Raw genomic sequence first — 19,108 nt, 5'->3', positions numbered from 1 at the left:
CTACGAAGTCAGTTCAACGAGTGTTTTTGGAGAGTTATTCGTTCTAACCATTCGAAATCGACGATATAGAACGTAAGTTTTTGTTTCAAAATAATAAAATTGCTACCAATTTCGGTAACGCTTTCATATCATTAAATACTTCTAAAGGCTCAGTTGTACTCATTGAACAAATTTTTAAATTCACAGTTACATCACTGCTCTTTAACGCTGGCAGTTTATTTTAACGTTACATCCCTCACCTAAACATGGCCGAAGATCCTAGTTCCTCAAGAGTATGGCATCATCGTTGTAGCACGTGTGAAATTACTTTTACCTGTGCAGCTGGACTCACGAAACACATGGCCACGCATACTAGCAAAAAGCTTTTCCAGTGTTCCATATGTTCGCAAAAATTTAGCTCTAATAGTAATTTGTCAGTTCACATACGTACCCACTTGGGTGTCAAACCCCATGTTTGCAAAGTGTGCCAAAAGGCATTTACACGTACTGATTCTCTCAATTTTCACATGCTTGTACACTCGGACGAAAAACCCCATGTTTGCAAAGTGTGCCAAAAGGCATTTACACGTATGGATTATCTCAAATCGCACATGCTTGTACACTCAGACGAAAAACCCCATGTTTGCAAAGTGTGCAAAAAAGCTTTCAGGCATAGACAAGCTCTTAATTCGCACATGTTTATACACTCAGACGAAAAACCCCATGTTTGCAAAGTGTGCCAAAAGGCATTTACATGTATGGATTATCTCAAATCGCACATGCTTGTACACTCAGACAGAAAACCCCATGTTTGCAAAGTGTGCCAAAAGGCATTTACGCGTACTGATTCTCTCAATTTGCACATGCTTATCCACTCGGACGAAAAACCCCATGTTTGCAAAGTGTGCCAAAAAGCTTTTATACGTATGGATAATCTCAAATTGCACATGATTGTACACTCAGACGAAAAATCCCATGTTTGCAAAGTGTGCAAAAAAGCTTTCAAGCATAGACAAGCTCTCAATTTGCACATGCTTATACACTCGGGTGAAAAACCCCATGTTTGCAAAGTGTGCCAAAAGGCTTTTACGCGAGTTTTATATCTTAAATCGCACATGCTTATCCACTCGGGTGAAAAACCCCATGTTTGTAACATCTGCCCGAAAGCTTTTAGATACCGCTATCAATTGAAGACACACATGTTGGTCCACGCGGGTGAAAATCCTTTTGTTTGTAATGTGTGTCATCAAGCTTTTGGGGATAACAACACCCTTTCGACACACACCTGTCAACAAATCCAAACGGGATCGAAACCTCCGGAGAACACGTCAATGGATTACCAAAAATCCAGTGCAAGTAGTACTGTTACGTCACATCCGTGTGCTCATATCAGTTCCGAATCTGAATGTCCATCGTTTTCCAATCAAAACGAAGTCCACTTGTCGACCCAACACTGCAAATCCATCTGGTGCCAAACCAGTATTGTCCAAAATGATGATATGGTTTGGCAGTACTTCGACTGTGACGAGTGCCAAGGAACTTTCACCGATGAAAATAGCCTTAGACATCACAAACTAGTTCACCATTTTTACCGATGTTTGCTGTGTTCAGCATCTTTTAGACTAAACTGGGATCGCTCGGTACACATGGCCCGTTGGCATTGCTTTCGTTGCGATTTGTGTCACAGGATTTGCACCACAGCCTCTGATCTTAGGAGACACGAAAGGGAAGCTCACGGACTTTGATTGTGCCATTACATACATTTGCCAAGTGCACCATTTGTAAAGTGATCGAAGCCACACCCCTGCTACTATGGAAAACTAAACGATACTGTTTGTCTTTTGCTAACAGACTGCTAAGCATTACTAACATAAGAAAGTTGTGTGTTTATACATCTACAACCATTCGAAGGGTTAAATTTTTAATAAAATTATGAGTAGTATGTACACATTTTACTCGTCCATGTTTATTAAAACATATTGATTAAAATATATTTGCTTAGCTTGAATATTCTTCAAATTTAACTATCAGTGTTCTTCAATTAAAAAAAACTTTGTATCCGTACTTTGTTAGTTTTTTACTCCTCATGTTTATATACATTAAATCACTTGAACTGCTTACTTCATTTGCGCATTAGTTAAATTATCTAAATCACTGTACTTGAGTTTAAACTAAAATAAGTATTCTATTAAAACATACATACATTTAGTCCCTACATAGACACTAAGACTTTGATCACACAATTGGTGTTTTCCTTAACGAGCTTTTCTGAGTCCAATAAAACTGTTGTATATTAAACTTTTAAAATGTACTTGATAATCAAGACACTTTGGTAGCCGAACGTGGCTTAACTAAAGAGCTTCCACACGCTGACACTCATCAGGTTTTATAATATATCATATCGAAGAACGTGTCTTAAAATGTATCGAATGTGGATGAAAAATCTGTCTATCGACAACTACTGGAAAACTAGTCCAGCGAGGAGTTATTTTGTTTAAAAATCTATCTTGAGTATACTGTTACTGTTTCATTGGTATCTAAAATAAATTAAATAAATAAAAATTATAAAATTTGTCTCCTGTTTGACTTACATATAAGCAGCTTTGTACGTCGTAACTATATGCATCGTGTATAAATGCGCACTCCTACATCAGAAGTACTCTTCCACAACAGTATTGCACCTCTCAAAAATCGCAACAATATCCAGTTCATTTTGCCAAACCATTAGAAATTTTTCTGACTGCGATATTTCTCGTCGTCAAATGTAACAACCACAATAAGGCGCAAAGCACAGTATACGTGAATTATAGTACCAACTAGAAAACCTTGACTCAACCAAGACTGTGTGCGCTTGTTATATAGCTGGCTACAGTTACGAAGCGAATCATGTGCACATAAATATTAAAAAGCAAAATACTTGTATGTTTTGTTCAACGCTTGTTACATTGAATTATTTGTAAAATTTTTAATTAAATGAACGTTAAAAGAAAAAAGTAGCGTGCCTACCGGTAAGAAAAAAGTTCCTAGCTCGACTCCACGTTCAGTTTTCTTTCGTCCTGTCGGTATTTATTAATTACAATTATTACTATTTAAATTTGTTAGTTTGCACATTTACCTCAACAGCTTGTACAATGCACCAACATCTCTTGATCTTGATGCAGTAAATACCAGCTCACTAAAATGAATTCATTTAAAAGCATACGGTCATTCTACCAAAAACGATCAATTGTATCTCTCAGTCGATCAGAACTTCAGGTCGTGAGTTCTTGATTTGAAAACTTTTGTAACTAATCAAGGAAGATTTTTTGATAAAGATATAACGAAATTAAGATCATAAAAAATTGTTGCATTAGTTTTAGATTAAAAAAAAAAAATAGTGGATGCTTGAGTACCCAAGTATGAAGTTAAACTTCTATAAAATTAATTGGTAAACAATATAATTTTAAGTATAAAAATACCTTGTATGAAATAATATTGTGTACAAAGGTGGTGCAATTATCATGGGAATAAATATACCTACGTTGATTGGGTATGATTTCAATTAATATTTAATGAGTTGACGATTATAAAAAAAATGTGACGGAACAATACAATAAAAACAATATACAGGCTGGCCAGTACAAGACTGCACTTTCATCGAATCTTCCGATGGTTTTAACTTCCTACTGCCTATACGCTGATTGCATCTGTAATATCATGCTCACATCTATCATATAATAAGGCTCCCACACTTATTCTTAGTCCATATTTAATACCCAAAATACAAATGTATCTAGAAAATTAAAAAAAAAAACATCCTGTGGTATCGCTTTCTTCAATAAGGTAGTGTTACATGCCAGTGAATGTCCCTTCAGGACGTTCATTGCACATAGGTTTTTTGACAAATATTCAAACGTCAAACGTATATTGAAATAGCATAAAAAGAACCCAAAAAAATTGCAGCTCGTTTGACTGTACCATTATTTTATATATGTTTAAATTTAAAAAAAACCTATTTTTAGATGTAACCTTATGAAAAAATCACGTTAAATGGCATTTATGTAATTTGTAGGAATCTCCCAAATTTGTGGGTACAAAAGATTACTTTTAGATAAACCTATCGAATTTTCAAATAGACCCACAAGTTAAATTTTAAATAAATTTAGAAAGAGGAGATAAGGTATGCGTGAAAGCATGTATGTTAGTCCATCCACATGAGAAAAACAATTGATAGCTTTACTGCACACATTGGCGTTCCTCTAACTTCTCTGAACTTTTCCCCTACTAACTATGTGAAGAATGTCCTTAAGTCAAGAAATCACTTTAATCACGAATAAAAAAATTGTAAAAGAATGAAACATAATAAAAATTAATTATTGCATTTGTACAGGACAAAAAAATTTTTTTTAATATTTGAAGTTTTTTTTTAAACATGAAAATTGGGTAAAAAATTATTTATTTAATGTTAAAGTAACAAATTAAATGTAGAAAAAAATATTTATTAATACATTGGAAAGATGCTCTGATAATATATACTAATTTCCAAGTTTTCTGAACAAATATTTACAAAAAAATTATTCTATGAAGTAAATCATTTATTAATTTAATTTATAATAAAACCAAATGAATTAATATACATTAAATCTCTATACCGTATCTCTTTTTTAATAATATTTTTAAAGTTATGTATACTGAGTGTATGTATTCACAGATAAATTTATAAGTAATGAGCATAATTCAATAATAAAAATTCCTGCAAAACAAAACTCCTTTTAAAATCATTCCACTAAATTAGTAAACAGTGTACACTTATGAAAAGTGGCGCGACTCATCACGATAAGTATGCATATGGAGTATTGAGACAGTTACAAGTGTAGGTGAGTGTATTTAGTTACCTCATAACGTACTTAAGTAGCATTTACACACAAAATATCTTTAAAGAACCAGCTCGTTTGAATAACTTTTTTAAAGAAGGCACTTTATTAGCTTGACAATGACATTTTAAAATTTTTAAAGATAAAAGAATGTGCGTGGCATCTTTCATCTTCTTAAATATCAAGCGACAAAGTTGCAAACGCTCAACGTGATGAGCGTGTTTACTCACATATATAGATTTACTCTCAGCTTCTCCAGCGAGTAGTATACATCTATTCTTTTTACTACGTTCGTACATTTTTTCTGTACCTACTGTCGTTTTCACTGGCAAGATTAGATTAAAATCTAGTCGACTTCAACCTGATCAATTTAATTTTGTGTGGTTTGTTGTGTGCCAAAATGTCATCAAAAATAAAATATTTTTGTGAGTGTTTTTATTTGTTTGTTACTTTTCTTGTTCCATCATATCAATAGCATTAAAAAAAAAAAAAATTGTCTAGTTCGGTGTTTTTGATTTTAATACTCGAAGATGAATAATTTGCAGTGTAGTTTAGAGTGAAGGTATTTTCACTGTAAAATCGATATTGCTAAAAATGTTGTTCCACCAAAAGTTTCATTGCGAGTATTAATGTCCCTGGTTTCTTACGGGGCTCAAAAAAAAAAAAAGTTCACACAATCAACCTGCAGGTTCGAGGATATCGCAAAAATGGGTGTTCGCAGTAATGAGCTTCTTTTCGGTCCTCTGCATGTTTGCGATGCGTCTCTGCTTGCCTCTAACTATTCCAAAAATGGTTAAATCCATCGAGCACACGACAAAGCACCACGACGACGCATGTCCCGGGCCGAACGTCACCGTTACAGGCGTCGTGCACAATAACAGCAGTGACATTCCGAATTCAGTTGTCTACGACTGGAGCGAGTACACCCAGGTAAAGTGAAAAACCACTATTTTTAAGTTATAAATTATATAATACTCGTATAGTGAAGGCAACTGTTGATTAAGTAATAATCCGATACAAAAAAGAGCCCGATTTTTGCAAAAGACTACGCTTTTGCTTATAATTATATTCAAGTCTCAACTCGTAGATTGTTCTCTAAAAAAAAATGTTACCTACAACGTAAATAACTTTTCTTTTTTTTTTTAATTTACAACTTTTTTAATTACAGTTTTGTCCTTCAAATCAACTTAAAAACATCATAACGTGGAATTAAAAAATTGTTTGTACAAGAATTTTGTCTTGATACACTCTTATCAATCTGCCAAGGTATATCTACAAAAATTATTTCATAATTTTTACCGGAATTAAAGGCAAAAAAATTATTTTCTGTTGAATGAAACTCATTTGAACCATCAAGTATTGAGTTTTAAATCATTATAGTTTTGATACGTACGTACACACAAATTTGATTACACATATAATCGTCAGTAATTGGACCGCACTCGTTTTAAAATCAAAATTTTTTTTTTGGTAAAATATAAATCTTTGCCAAAGAATACAAAGACAATAATTCGATCGGGCGCTATAAAACATACCAGTTAGGCTCCGCGATAAAAGAATGATTTAAGGTTCACTCGATTGAAAGTAGTTCATACAAAAAACAATTTTTTTTTTTAAATGTTAAAATTTGAGATAATAATGTTTATTGCTGTCATAAACAAGTGGTATGACATTTATGAATATTTATCACGCCGCTCTTCATATTCAACTTTAAATTTGCATGTTTTAACATAATACGTAACAGGAAACAACTATATAAAATATTCTTCCAATTATATTAAGAGAAAAATCACTTTTTGTATAAAAATACCATAAACATGTGCGTATCATTTGTAAGTTTTTTGGCATATTAGAAACAATTTTTTTATACTTTTGGTACACTCATACATATTGATATACAGTTGTCATCAACTTTTCTTATTTAATTAAAGTTTTTAAATTTTGTTGTCGGTTTTATAATATGTGATCTGTTGTAATTTAAAGTTAATTTGTCTACTATGTATACGATTGTTTGTAAACGGCAAGAGATGCTAAATTACTGTAAGGGAGTTCCACCGTGGGGTATTCGCTGCGGGCCGATGCAGAGGTAGCGCACTCTAGCAGATATTTCATAAAATATTTTATAAAAAATAAATATTTAAATATTTTAAATATTTTTACCCTTGGTGGCACTGATAAAGAAGCGCTCTGAAGGTTGTGGTTGGCAGCAAACTTTTGACCATCGCGGCCAACGCTGCAAAAGTTCTGCAATGTAAACAAACAAACGACGTAGCTGAGCCTCGTCAAAAAATACATGTATTGTGTCCATTAAATTTCTATTGAAGATCTTTAAATCAGAATAATTTTTGACATGGATATTGTTGCTTGGACAGATTTTGCTCCTATTATGCATAACTTAAACTTCGATCCTAAACAAACTTGTAAAGGGAAAACAATTATCTCGTTCACATATCCAAAGAGTTGAAGAAATTAAAGAATTAAGTGATAGCAGATTATTGTTATGCATGTCAACAATTTTTCTGATTAAGCTAAAGATGAAATTACAAATTAGACTGACCTTAAATAGAAATTTAATGAGTACAATACATTTTTTTTTGACAAGGCTACCTCTGCATCGGTTTGGAGCGAATACTATAACAACAAATGACAGAACCCTACATACTAATTTTCTGTTTTACAAAAGTCGTCTAAAAGAAAAAAATACTTTTTTTTAATAAACAGAATATATTTGGTTCAACACAGTAATCAACAAAAGTACTTTTTTGTACATGTAGCACCTTTAAAAAAATTATTATGGCATCAGTGTCTGCAAGAACCGTTCCTGGCTTGGGTACATGCAACATTTCTCACAGGTTTTCCTCGTCAGCTTCATATGATTGTTGTAACAGCTGTTTTACGAGCTTTCTACGCAGTTCTAAGAAAATTAAGAGATGTTTTCAAACAATTTCTACAAATGGTAATACATGGAATAATAAACTTAACGTCTAAATTGTGTGTGACAAATCCAGAATATTGTATAATTATGTGGAGAATTTTTAAATTTGCATTGCCAGATTTTACGAGCCTTTACATTGGTATACTATTGTAAAAGTTAATTGATGAAGTTTGGAATGTAATTTAACCACTATATTGTGATTACATAATATATGACAGATGTCTAATCTAGGTAAATGCTACAAAAATGATTTATTTGACGAAATAGTCATTGGTATTGTGGTTGGTGGCAATATTTATTTTGAAAGTAATATTAGACACTCATGTGAAGCAATCGTGCCTACAAAGTAGTAACTAAATTATATTTAAAAAACTACCGTATATATGCCAATTGTGCATTTCATGGTTTCAAGGCAAACTTGGTCCTTTACGCTCTTTTACGAAAAGTATTAATTTTTTACTAGAGCAAAAAGTGATGTATATATATGTATGTATCTGAACGAATATTTAAAATTATTTTAATTCATCAATATTAACCCGAGTAAAACAGTTTTTCACATACTTTTGTAAATGATTGTTATTTAGAACAAAATTATCACATAAGTAACAGATATAAATGTGACTTTTTTATGTGTCAAAATATTTTCTTTATTTATGACAGCGTGAAACAAGTATTAAAAAAATACAAAACAATACGGAAAGTTTGTGTTTTTTTATATAGGATCTATAACTTTCAAATGAAAACAAAGTTTTCAGTGATTTCTGATAACTTTGTTTTCACCTAATTAAAATAAGGGGACACTATATTTACACTAATAACCTATAACTTTTGTGTGTGCAATTTTATATTACGTATAAGGTCCATTTTGAACTGTAATGAGAAGAAATTCTTTTTTTTTATCTTTTCCAAATGTTTATTGCCTTCTAGACTATCAGAATTACAATTTGGAAGAAAATGTACAATACAAATAAATTCATTGTCTTTTAATGAGATCTACAATTTTTTTTGACCACATATGAAAACCTTAAACAAAAACTATAAGAGACATAGTAAAAGAACTGATTCTTTTGATGTTTTCTAATATTTTCTTCAATTTTTTAGGTATGAGATCCTTACGATCAAACCATCAAACGATCAAACTCAGCATAGATGGCGTACTGTAGCTTAGAGAAAAATAGCGTCACTGATACACTATTATAGAGATCGAAGAGGTCGTCTATAAGAGAGAAAAAGGTGTTTCGTCCCGAGAGCACGCCAGGACTCATCAGTAAGGCTGATGACGTGCTCCCTGCCTTAGACACAGAAGAAGTGTGGGCTTACACTATCTCGATCGCGCTTATATAGTAATCGTGAGGGAATTTCGCCGCTTGACGGGAGCGAACTATTAGGGGCTTGGCCACCTGGCGAGTAGAGCCTGAAGCGCGAGAGATGTGAGACGCCACACTATTACTTTAAGTGACGACAATATACGGTAATGTGGATTTACTTATGTGACAACATCTCTGTCACGCGGACGTCAGGAGATCATGGATAGTCCATTTCTTTCAATGAGACGCTATTTTTCTCTTCGCTACAGTACGCCATCTTTGCTGAGTTTGCGGACCGCGAGGACCTCATAAAAATGAGTCCTAAAAAATAAATAAATCTCATGTCGAACAAAGTAGTTTTCGTACCTGGTGGCACATTTCTCCAGGACAAGCACCAGGCCCGAGGGACTCCTTGTGCTTGGCCTGGTTGGATGCGTATTACCAGGTGCGAACTTCATGAGAAAAACTCATTTTGCAAACCTATAAAATTTTTCCGCCCTCGGGTGGTTTTGGGAGGCTGGTACTTGCTCGGGCAAAAAAGCAGTTTTCCGATACTCGTTCGAAAAGTCTCCTTTACGAACCTCGTTACGGACCTCGCCTTCGGCTCGAGCCGCAAACCTCTCGGTTCGCAAACAAAGACTTTTCAAACTCGTAGGAAAACCACCATTTCCGCCCTCGGGTGGTTTTGGGAGGCTGGTACTTCCTCGGGCAAAAAAGCAGTTTTCCGACACTCGTTCGAAAAGTCTCCTTTACGAACCTCGTTACGGACCTCGCCTTCGGCTCGAGCCGCAAACCTCTCGGTTCGCAAACAAAGACTTTTCAAACTCGTAGGAAAACCACCATTTCCGCCCTCGGGTGGTTTTGGGAGGCTGGTACTTCCTCGGGCAAAAAAGCAGTTTTCCGACACTCGTTCGAAAAGTCTCCTTTACGAACCTCGTTACGGACCTCGCCTTCGGCTCGAGCCGCAAACCTCTCGGTTCGCAAACAAAGACTTTTCAAACTCGTAGGAAAACTACTATTTCGCAATAGTGTGCAGAAAATAGGTGTTTTTAGCACTATTTTTCGTGTGGAAAATCGATTTTACACACTAATCAGTGCGGAAAACACCTATTTTCCGCACACTTATTGCGAAAAAACTTGTACGCAACTCGTGCGGGACGATTTCCCGCACTTGTTACGTAAATAACCATTAAACTATGAAGACATGAAAATACCTTTTTTTAGGTCTACATAAGTGGTAAAAAGTGTTATTTTTTGAGCAATTTGATAAGAGCAAAATTTCCTTTGCAATCGCATACGTATAACTTTGAAACAGTGGTTTCGTATACAATGTCAATTCCCACCACACACACTTGTGATTCCAACTCCACATTCCAGGGCGTAATACTAGGCTCCTTCTACTGGGGTTTCGTGGTGAGCCACGTGCCGGGCGGCATAGCGGCCGAGCGCTACGGCGGTAAGCACACCCTCGGCCTCGGCCTCGCCGGTACCGCCATCTGCACGATTCTGACACCCCTGTCGGTCGCCTGGGGCGGAGCCATCGGCCTGACCCTGCTTCGAATCCTCATGGGCCTGTGCGAGGGCATAACACAACCAGCCCTGTCGGTCATGCTGTCCCAATGGGTTCCCGTTAACGAGCGCTCCAAGATATCCACCTTCGTCTACATGGGCGCCGTCTGCGGCATCCTCCTCATCTCCACAGGCCTCGGATCCACGATTCAACTGATGGACTGGCAGGGCGTGTACTACCTCTTTGGAGGCATGAGCCTCGTCTGGTACCTGCTCTGGCTGGTCATGTGCTACAACAGTCCCAGGGAGCACCCGTTCATATCCGAGCGCGAGGCCAGGGAGCTCACCGCCCGACTTCAGGAGCACACGCACGCGGATCCGCCACCGGTCCCTTGGCGGCACCTTTTCGGCTCGGCCCCGTTCTGGGCCCTCGTCGCCGTAACCGTCGGCCGTGACTGGTACGGCTTGATACTGCTCACCGATCTGCCAAAGTACACCATGAGCGTCCTCAAGTACAGCGCCGATGAGAACGGGCTGCTCTATCTGGTCAACCACGTGACGATACTCGTGGCCTGTCTGCTCTTTTCGTGGCTCTCGGACTGGCTGATCGAGCGGAACTACCTGTCTTTGACGGGCGTGCGAAAGGTGATGGCGAGCATGGGCCTCGGGGTCAGTGTGACGATGGCCCTGCTCATGTCGTACGTCGGCTGCGACAGGCTCAAATTCATCGTGATTTCGAGTCTTTTCATGTTCACGTCGGCCGCTGGACTTCCCGGCATCAAGGCCAACGTGCTCGATCTCAGTCCAAATTACGCGGGTACGGTCATGGCCATCAGTCACGGATTGGCAGGTACGTCCACTTTGCTATATATTTCGTTTTTGCACACTCTCTTACACTGGTTAGAAACTTGGAAAACAAAATTATCCCAATTCTGCCTTCGTGCGTAAATTTTTATGATTTTTTTTTTTTTACTAACTGATACGTAACGCTTTCTAGAATCCGTGTCTCTTGAATAATCCTACCTTTAGACAAAGAGCGGGTGAATTTAAAAATGAGTTTTAAAAAATATAATTTTTAAAAGCTAATATTTAGAATCATTGAAATTTTATGATGCAAGATAACTATTAATTAATAATTTTTATTTTTGGATCTAAATGCATCAAATGGTTTATTGGGAAAAATTATTGTAAATTCGTTAAATCGATGTAATAATTGAATTAAAAAATTAGTCAGCGTTGTTGCAATTATTTGGAGTTTGATACTATTTGATTTGTTTATACTCTTAAATTCAATTGCCATTTTGAGAACTAATATGTTTCTTTACGGACCTAAGATCTTGAAGTATTTGTTATAGTATATAAAATTATAAAATTGTTTGAAGAAAGGATTCAAATAATAGATATCAAAAAATTAATTTTTTTTTACTTTTGACATGATAGAAAATGCAGGGTAGATATTTTTTTTAGTTGTATATTAAAACTGAATGACGAAATATAAAATATTCGTAAATGTAGATCAAATATAATAACGAAATAATTAAAGCGCGTCTAACATAACTTGTCACTTTGAAAGAGAGAGACAATAAAATATAGAAAAACGTAGGATACATTTATTTTTTCGAAAATCAGCATTGTATGTCAAATTTTTTTCTTCCGTAATCATCATTTCTTTTTCTTTGTGTGTACAGATAACTAATAAGGAATGTTGGAAAAAACTTGAGATACAAATGTATATAAGGAAAAAAAAAATTTTTTCTTCGAGAAAAAACCCATTGAGTGTATTTGTAATGATTGTATAAACTTTCAAGAGTATTTCAGTTATAATATTTAAACTTCAATACGCGAATTCAAGAAAAATTTTTATTTGGATTATTTTGAATGTAAAAACTCAAATGACAAATTTTAATACAATTATATATCCCGTCAAATTATTTAAAATTAAATATTAGCTACATTTTTAAATTATTTAATGTAATTAGAACAAATATTTCAAATAAGTAGCAAGATTTATTTTATTTTAACTACTTTGATCAAATGTTCGTATATTTTCAATTTCATTTAGTATGATTGTATTTGCAGTTTTTTTGAAATCAGCATTTGTATTTGAAATATTGTATTTCAAACTATATATTCATAATGTAATATAAATTTGAAGTGATATATTCAAAATATAAAATTAAGTTATGCATTATTAAAATTTTTAATTTAAGTACAAAAATAATTGGGATACACATTTTTTGAGCAAGACATTTTAATATAGAATTAACTGATTGAATCATTTAAAAGAATTTTACAAACTTTAAACGACCAAAAAAGTAAGTTGACACTACAACGGATATAATCGACTGTTCTTATATTTGCTAAAAAAAAATTTTTTTTTTTTTTAAACAAATGTTACTTTTAGAAGAACCAAGTATTTAAGGTACACTAATCATGTTGTAGCATACTGCGTATATGATAGTGTAAATACATTAATTAGTATTTTAATAATATCGTTGCAATATTTTAGCTTTTTTTAAAAAAAGTTTAAAAACGATGTTCACATGAAATACCGATTTTTCATTCGTAGTTTATTTTGACGTATATAGTTTTTTAAGCTTTGAGATACTTTTTTGCGTAGGTAACCTATCAAGTAACCCTTAGCTGTGTCGAAATAAAATCAAACAAATTTAAAATAGCAACGCGCAATTCGGATATTTATACGTTGTTTTTCAAACCACTGTAATTTGGATTTACTGTTGTTTCAAAATTTCTGAGACATAATAAAACAAATGAATAAATTTTTTTTTTTAAATAAGAGAAAGTTTCATGTCACATAAACAAGACCGAAATTATGAGGGCTACCACATTATAGAAGTTTTTTCTTTCTCTATGGAATAAGTCAAAAAAATTCTCATCTTTTCTTTCATTTTGGTCTCAACAGTTCATAATTTTTTGTAAAGACAAAACCATTCGATTTTCATTATTTATTACTATAAATAAAAACTAAAGTATTTTTAGTAATAAAATTGAAAAAAAAAAATTTACAGGGTTGTGCGGTATTGCTGGACCATACTTTGTCGGGGTAATGGTACCGAATCAAACTCTTAGCGAATGGCGACTCGTGTATTGGACCATTTTCGCCGTGGGTATGATTACGAATGTTATTTTCGTTATTTTTGGCAGTGGTGAAGTTCAAGAGTGGAATGATCCAAACTTTGACAGAAAGAACCAGGAAAAAGACGTAGAAATGAAGGAGATCGAGAAATTGATGACAACAGACAAAATTATCATTGTCGCTGAAGAAAAGGATTTCGTGAATTAATCAAAACTACAAAAGTACATATATGACGCTTATGCATTGTAAATACACTGTAAATATACGATATATTGTATTTTCCAATTTGACCGAAATAATTGCCACGAGAGTATGTCTTAATGAATCAAGGAATTACGTTAAACCATCATCAAGCACGTGATGCAAACTTTTTAAAGATTATGATAGAGTTTAAGTAATCATTAAAGTGATACACAACATCGAAGTATTAAATTTATTTCGTATATTTATACATTCAATGATATCTCAATTATATATATATATAGCACACTGTATAACCACACTTACGGCTAATTGGAAGACATCGCGACAATGCGAATGAATGTCATTAATAAAATGCGTGTCATTTTCACGAATCGTTTAAATTTATATTCACCCGTAAAGCGTTGAATGTTCATGGAGAGACAGACTCATGTAACTCAGAGATTTTACAAAAGTCCTATTTAATGACCTAACCGATTTTTCATCCCGTAAAAATATAATACCGCACGATACATTTATACACGTATATATACTACAATAGCCGTACACGTTCTTTTTACATTTTTCACAGTTGCTGATCACTCGTTTCATGTAATCAACGTGGACAGTACTTATATTGACATTGCTTGCATTTGAAATTCAATTTGAAATTCAAATCGATTTTTTTTTGTTTTTTAGAATATAATTATGTTTGTTGGTCAATCGATCGGGCGCATCGTACAAAAGTAATATTTTTAAGAAAAATACTACCACAAAATAAATAAAATCATCTCGAGTGAATTATTCAGATATGCACATGATACTGTTATCTCATCGCATTCTAGAAATATCATCGATTACACATGCCTGTAAGATGTAACACATTATGAGCGAATCGTCTGAAAATAAAATATTAATTACACCCGTCAAAACAATGGATTAATAAGTTGAATCGCCTCATCGTATTATTTTCTCAAGCGGTGATTGTCGATTGAGGAATCAACAGCCTTCGTGAAAGCAACGATGGCGCCCGACTCGCCACACTGAGAGAAAAAAATAATAAAAATTATTGAGAAATTCCAGCAAAAATTACCTTTCTGCATAGTAAATCCAATGCAAGTTGGCAAAAAAGGAAAAAATTATTATTTTTAACAGTAAAGATTACAGTTTTAACAGTTAAAATTATAGTATGAATATGTTTAGAACAGTAAAAATTATTATTATACCATAACAGTAAACCTTAAAAGTATCAGTGAATCAATTTTACTTTACAGCATACTAATTTTTATTGTCCCAACCATAATTCTAACTACTCAAACTGCAATTTAAACTGTTAAAACAATAATTTGTACAATTAAAATAAATAATTATTTTCTTTTACCGTGCGGAGAGGTAATTTTTGCTGAAGTTTCTTTTTAAATTAATTACTTTATTCTCTCAGTGCATAACAATTGACCATAGTTTTCCAAAAATTAGCCACCGATTACAGGATCATTCCCCGCAGCACCTTTAACTCGTTGGTAGGTAATATTCTCGGGGAATGTAGTCCTGTTTGGAGGTGTTGGATTCCAGTCCCTGCAATAGCTCGCCCATGAATGCGATGTAAGTTATCGCCAAACGAAGAGTCTCGATTCTCGACAGACGCTTTTCGTACGCAAAAGTTGGCACCTGCGCAGTTGAAGATAGGAAAAAAAAAAAAAAAAAAGAAAAAACGTACATGAGGACTTTTTTTGCATAAATTTCGTGGGTGGCTCAAACACCATTGAAAATAATTTTGGTAATGGTATACAAGTGCATACCTTTCGTCGCAATTTGTCGAAGGCTTCGTTCAAATTGAACATTCGGCGTCTCTCGCGAATGTTGGCCGCCCTTCTTTGGGACACCGTCGCCACCCTGCGTCTTGGCTTTTTCGTCGTCGACGTGGGTACGTTGGGGGATCGTCCATTTTGCGTGTATCGACTGAAATTAATGAAATCTCACTGACAGGCGTTCTTACACTTGCAACAATTAGTGCAGCTCTCGCTTATCACTTTTGAAACAATGATTCAGTTCACAAATGTATAGATGAGTATTTTAATGGTACACGGTTACTTAAGAAGTCGAGTAATTCAGTAATTTACCGCCGTAGGGGTGGTTTTTGTTATCAAGTAGCATTTAACTTGAGCTGGAAGGTTAAAAATTGTCATTCCTAGTACAAAACTTGGGTGTGGATTAGTTTTTCAATACTGTGGCTTATAATTTTTTTTCAATATAATGGATTATTTATATACAACGAAAACGTTTTTTTTTTTTTTTTATTGCAATTTGTAAGATAGTGCTTTAACAAAAACTTTTAGTTCAAACAATTCACTGTAATTACAAAGAAAAAAAATTGAGACAAAGGGTATGTCAAAGTATTTCAAAATTCGCTCAAATGCTAGCATAAATTGAGTTTTTGACCAATGCGTATCACCGTTTTTTGCTGAAACAATTTTTGTTAGGTACCGTATCCTAAGTAATGATTTGTTATGAAAATAACCCAATTAAAACACTGCATTACATGGTAGGAAAAAAAAAATTATGTCGGTGCGCTCAATATCTCTAAAACAATTATGCTCAAGTCTATTATCACACGATGACGTTTGTTTGAGTAAATTTATTCAGAGCCAATCTAAAAATATAAAATAATCGAGTCTTTCTGTAAATGAAATACTTTAACAATAAAACATTTTACAATTTTTTTTTCCAGCTCGAAGAAAAGCTAGTTTATAATTCTTCGAGGGATGATCAATTCAAGTACAAAATAAATATCGCCATTATATGGGAAGCCCTAGGTAGATGGAAGTCGGGTCTTATTTGTCGGCCCAGCGATAAGAGATGTTCATCTCCTCTTGACTTGCCGAAAAAAAAAAAGAAAAATCCTCACGTATCTCGTAATTATTCTCGCGAGCCCAATTAACCCGTCTCAAGACCAATGATACTGAAAATTTAAGTGTGCACTGTATATGTGTATACGTGTTATTTAAACTTATAGGCGGATGAAAATTGCGTCATAGAAACGTTGCAGAGGATTATTTTAACTCTTTTTTTGTGATACCATCATTCAACATTTTATCATGAGTGTGGATTCAAAATACACACCTTAAACGTGTTATTTTTACAAACTTGGATTTAAAATGTGTTGATTGAATTTTTTTTTAATTGACAAATTGTTTTTTTTTACCCCGAAGATGTTTGAAAATTAACCATATATAAAATCTTATTTTACATTATAAATTACACGAGTATTTTCATTGACTGACTAAATCTGTTTCTTCGAGTAACATGGTTTTTCACAAAAAAAACTTGAGACACGAAGGCTAAATGACGAATGTTTTGCTCTCCGTATAGTATATATTTCTTGCGTAAACCGTACCAAAGAAAAAAAATGGTCAATTGAATTACTAATGATGTATTTGTTTTAAAATTGCTTACCAACACCACTTGTGGATTTATCTTAAAAAAAATCACATCCCACAAAAAAGTCTAATTTTGCAAGATTAATTGTTAAGCTACAAGTGGTGGCTCATTCGCATTTACCCCGTGATCGGAATAAACGATTGTCTCACCTCTGGTGCAAGAGGGCACAGGGTTGTCTGTAAAGCCCGTTCTCGTGTCCATTTACGTGTGGGTGCGGGACTGCCGGCACCGACGGATACATCGCCGAGTTGTCCCACACGGGGTAGCTGCTCATCTCGTTTCCCATGTACGTCGTCATGTCCGTGCTCGTTGTTATTACCTGTGTCGGCAAAAAAAAAAAAAAAAAATCGTCACCTTTTAGATAATGTCCCAAGAACTCGATTTTTGGGGGAAAATAGACGAACTCTGTTTTACGTACAGAAAAACGTACAGTGTAAATCCAAGGGTATTTTAATAACGGGTACTTGAAAATTACTCATTTCCATAAAACAAAAAATACATAAGCGTTTTAACAACAACAGAATTCATCTGCAATCAACTATGTAACCAGCTTTGTCTGATTGAACAATTTTTTTCTGAAACAAGTCACTTGTAAAAGTGTTAACTCCAATGAAAGGATGCAAAAATGTTTTGATACACTGCAGCATGAATTTTTTCTTTTGGCAATTGCTCAATTTGGTATCGTTAGCTCAACACCATGACTCTTTCTCGACAGTTTAGTTTTTTTTTCTTTTCAATTTTAATTTAAATACTTAACAGTTCTTGAGAGGTACTACTAAAAAATGTTCTTGATCTACTTTTGCATATTGTTGTGATGGAGTTAACTGTTTTGATAATAAAAATCAACAGGTAAATTTGTCGTTTAAAGTATTTTATACTTTTTAACAATGTATTGAATAAAAAAAAAAATAAAAATAGTTTTCAACATATATTTGAGTAAAAGTTCCTGGTTAAGTAGTTGACGTAGATCGATTTTCATTGTTTGAAATTCGCTTACATCCTCAGTAAGACACTTTTGACCGGCGGTGTTAGAGGCACGATCGAGGATAAACATAAAATTGCAAGAACACGTGTTTTCACGATGCGAAAGTTAAGCGCAGCAAAATATTGAAATTGAAAAATCACTGAAATACAGCACAGCCGAGTACAAACAACACTGCATGGCACACGGGAATTCTTAAACTTACAGGTGCTTGGCTCGCCTCCCACATAGGCTCGGGGTAATTCATATCCCGAGTGAAAGTTGGCCCACAAAAATCAAACGAAAATAAAACCACCAACAACAACAATAAAAACAAAAACAATAATAGAATTTATCAAACGAGCACACTCGATGCGACGAAACCAGCCACCATGGACGACACTACTGGTATATTTATATATATATATAGTCAACGTTCAGCGACAATGCAACCACAAACGGTGTGTTGTTGTTGCAAGGTAAGCTAAAACAACTATAGAGGACCAGACACGACGTACACGCGCGCAAAGGAAGAAATTTCGGACCTCGAGGACACGCCCCTTTGCTCAGGAGCGTCGCGCGCCTCCAACCCCCTACACGTATATTATAATACACGTTGTACGTGTTTTCCAATTTTTCATGCTCTACTCTCCGCGTTTCGCGCTTTATACACCGACTGCACGCATTTTGGTTTTTTTTCCGACTTTTTTTTTTTTTTTTTTTTTTTTTTCCCCGCTAGAAACCAAAATTTTACACGCGTGCGCGCGATTCGGGGGATTCCCAGGTGTAGTGAAAACTCGCAAATCAATCAGCGTCACGCGCGGTACAGGTGCCTGTTTTTTTTTTTTT

The 19,108-nt window shown here is 34.5% G+C and overlaps 2 protein-coding genes across 2 annotated transcripts; one reads left to right on the top strand and one right to left on the bottom strand.

The window, feature by feature from the left end:
- Nucleotides 1-5,549: 5,549 nt before the first annotated feature.
- LOC106644831 (dietary and metabolic glutamate transporter-like) lies at nucleotides 5,550-14,063 on the top strand. The gene is made up of 3 exons (XM_089597883.1): nucleotides 5,550-5,762; nucleotides 10,452-11,433; nucleotides 13,613-14,063. Exons 1-3 carry the CDS (start codon nucleotides 5,556-5,558, stop codon nucleotides 13,885-13,887), a joined length of 1,464 nt encoding a protein of 487 aa, XP_089454009.1. The 5' UTR covers nucleotides 5,550-5,555; the 3' UTR covers nucleotides 13,888-14,063.
- A 1,289-nt stretch (nucleotides 14,064-15,352) lies between these two features.
- On the bottom strand, nucleotides 15,353-18,577 carry LOC106644806 (protein Fer3). The gene is made up of 4 exons (XM_023391335.2): nucleotides 18,486-18,577; nucleotides 17,448-17,617; nucleotides 15,660-15,819; nucleotides 15,353-15,528 (listed from the first exon to the last, which is right to left on the bottom strand). The coding sequence occupies exons 1-4, from the start codon at nucleotides 18,525-18,527 to the stop codon at nucleotides 15,370-15,372; spliced, it is 531 nt and encodes a 176-aa protein (XP_023247103.1). The 5' UTR covers nucleotides 18,528-18,577; the 3' UTR covers nucleotides 15,353-15,369.
- Nucleotides 18,578-19,108: the final 531 nt, after the last annotated feature.

This window comes from Copidosoma floridanum, unplaced genomic scaffold, assembly GCF_036245765.1.
Source record: "Copidosoma floridanum isolate Cflo_tuat_1 unplaced genomic scaffold, Cflo_Japanese_pri ptg000040l, whole genome shotgun sequence".
Lineage (NCBI taxonomy): Eukaryota > Metazoa > Arthropoda > Insecta > Hymenoptera > Encyrtidae > Copidosoma > Copidosoma floridanum.
The sequence above is the reverse complement of the archived record's forward strand: the minus strand, read 5'-3'. Positions and strand labels throughout refer to the sequence as shown.

Coding starts and splice junctions, on each gene's coding strand:
- LOC106644806 (XM_023391335.2), bottom strand. CDS start 18,527: ATGAATTACCCCGAGCCTATGTGGGAGGCGAGCCAAGCACCT. Junction 17,618..18,485: donor GGGAGGCGAGCCAAGCACCT/GTAAGTTTAAGA, acceptor TTGCCGACACAG/GTAATAACAACGAGCACGGA. Junction 15,529..15,659: donor TCGACAAATTGCGACGAAAG/GTATGCACTTGT, acceptor TCAACTGCGCAG/GTGCCAACTTTTGCGTACGA.
- LOC106644831 (XM_089597883.1), top strand. CDS start 5,556: ATGAGCTTCTTTTCGGTCCTCTGCATGTTTGCGATGCGTCTCTGCTTG. Junction 5,763..10,451: donor ACTGGAGCGAGTACACCCAG/GTAAAGTGAAAA, acceptor TCCACATTCCAG/GGCGTAATACTAGGCTCCTT. Junction 11,434..13,612: donor CATCAGTCACGGATTGGCAG/GTACGTCCACTT, acceptor AAAAATTTACAG/GGTTGTGCGGTATTGCTGGA.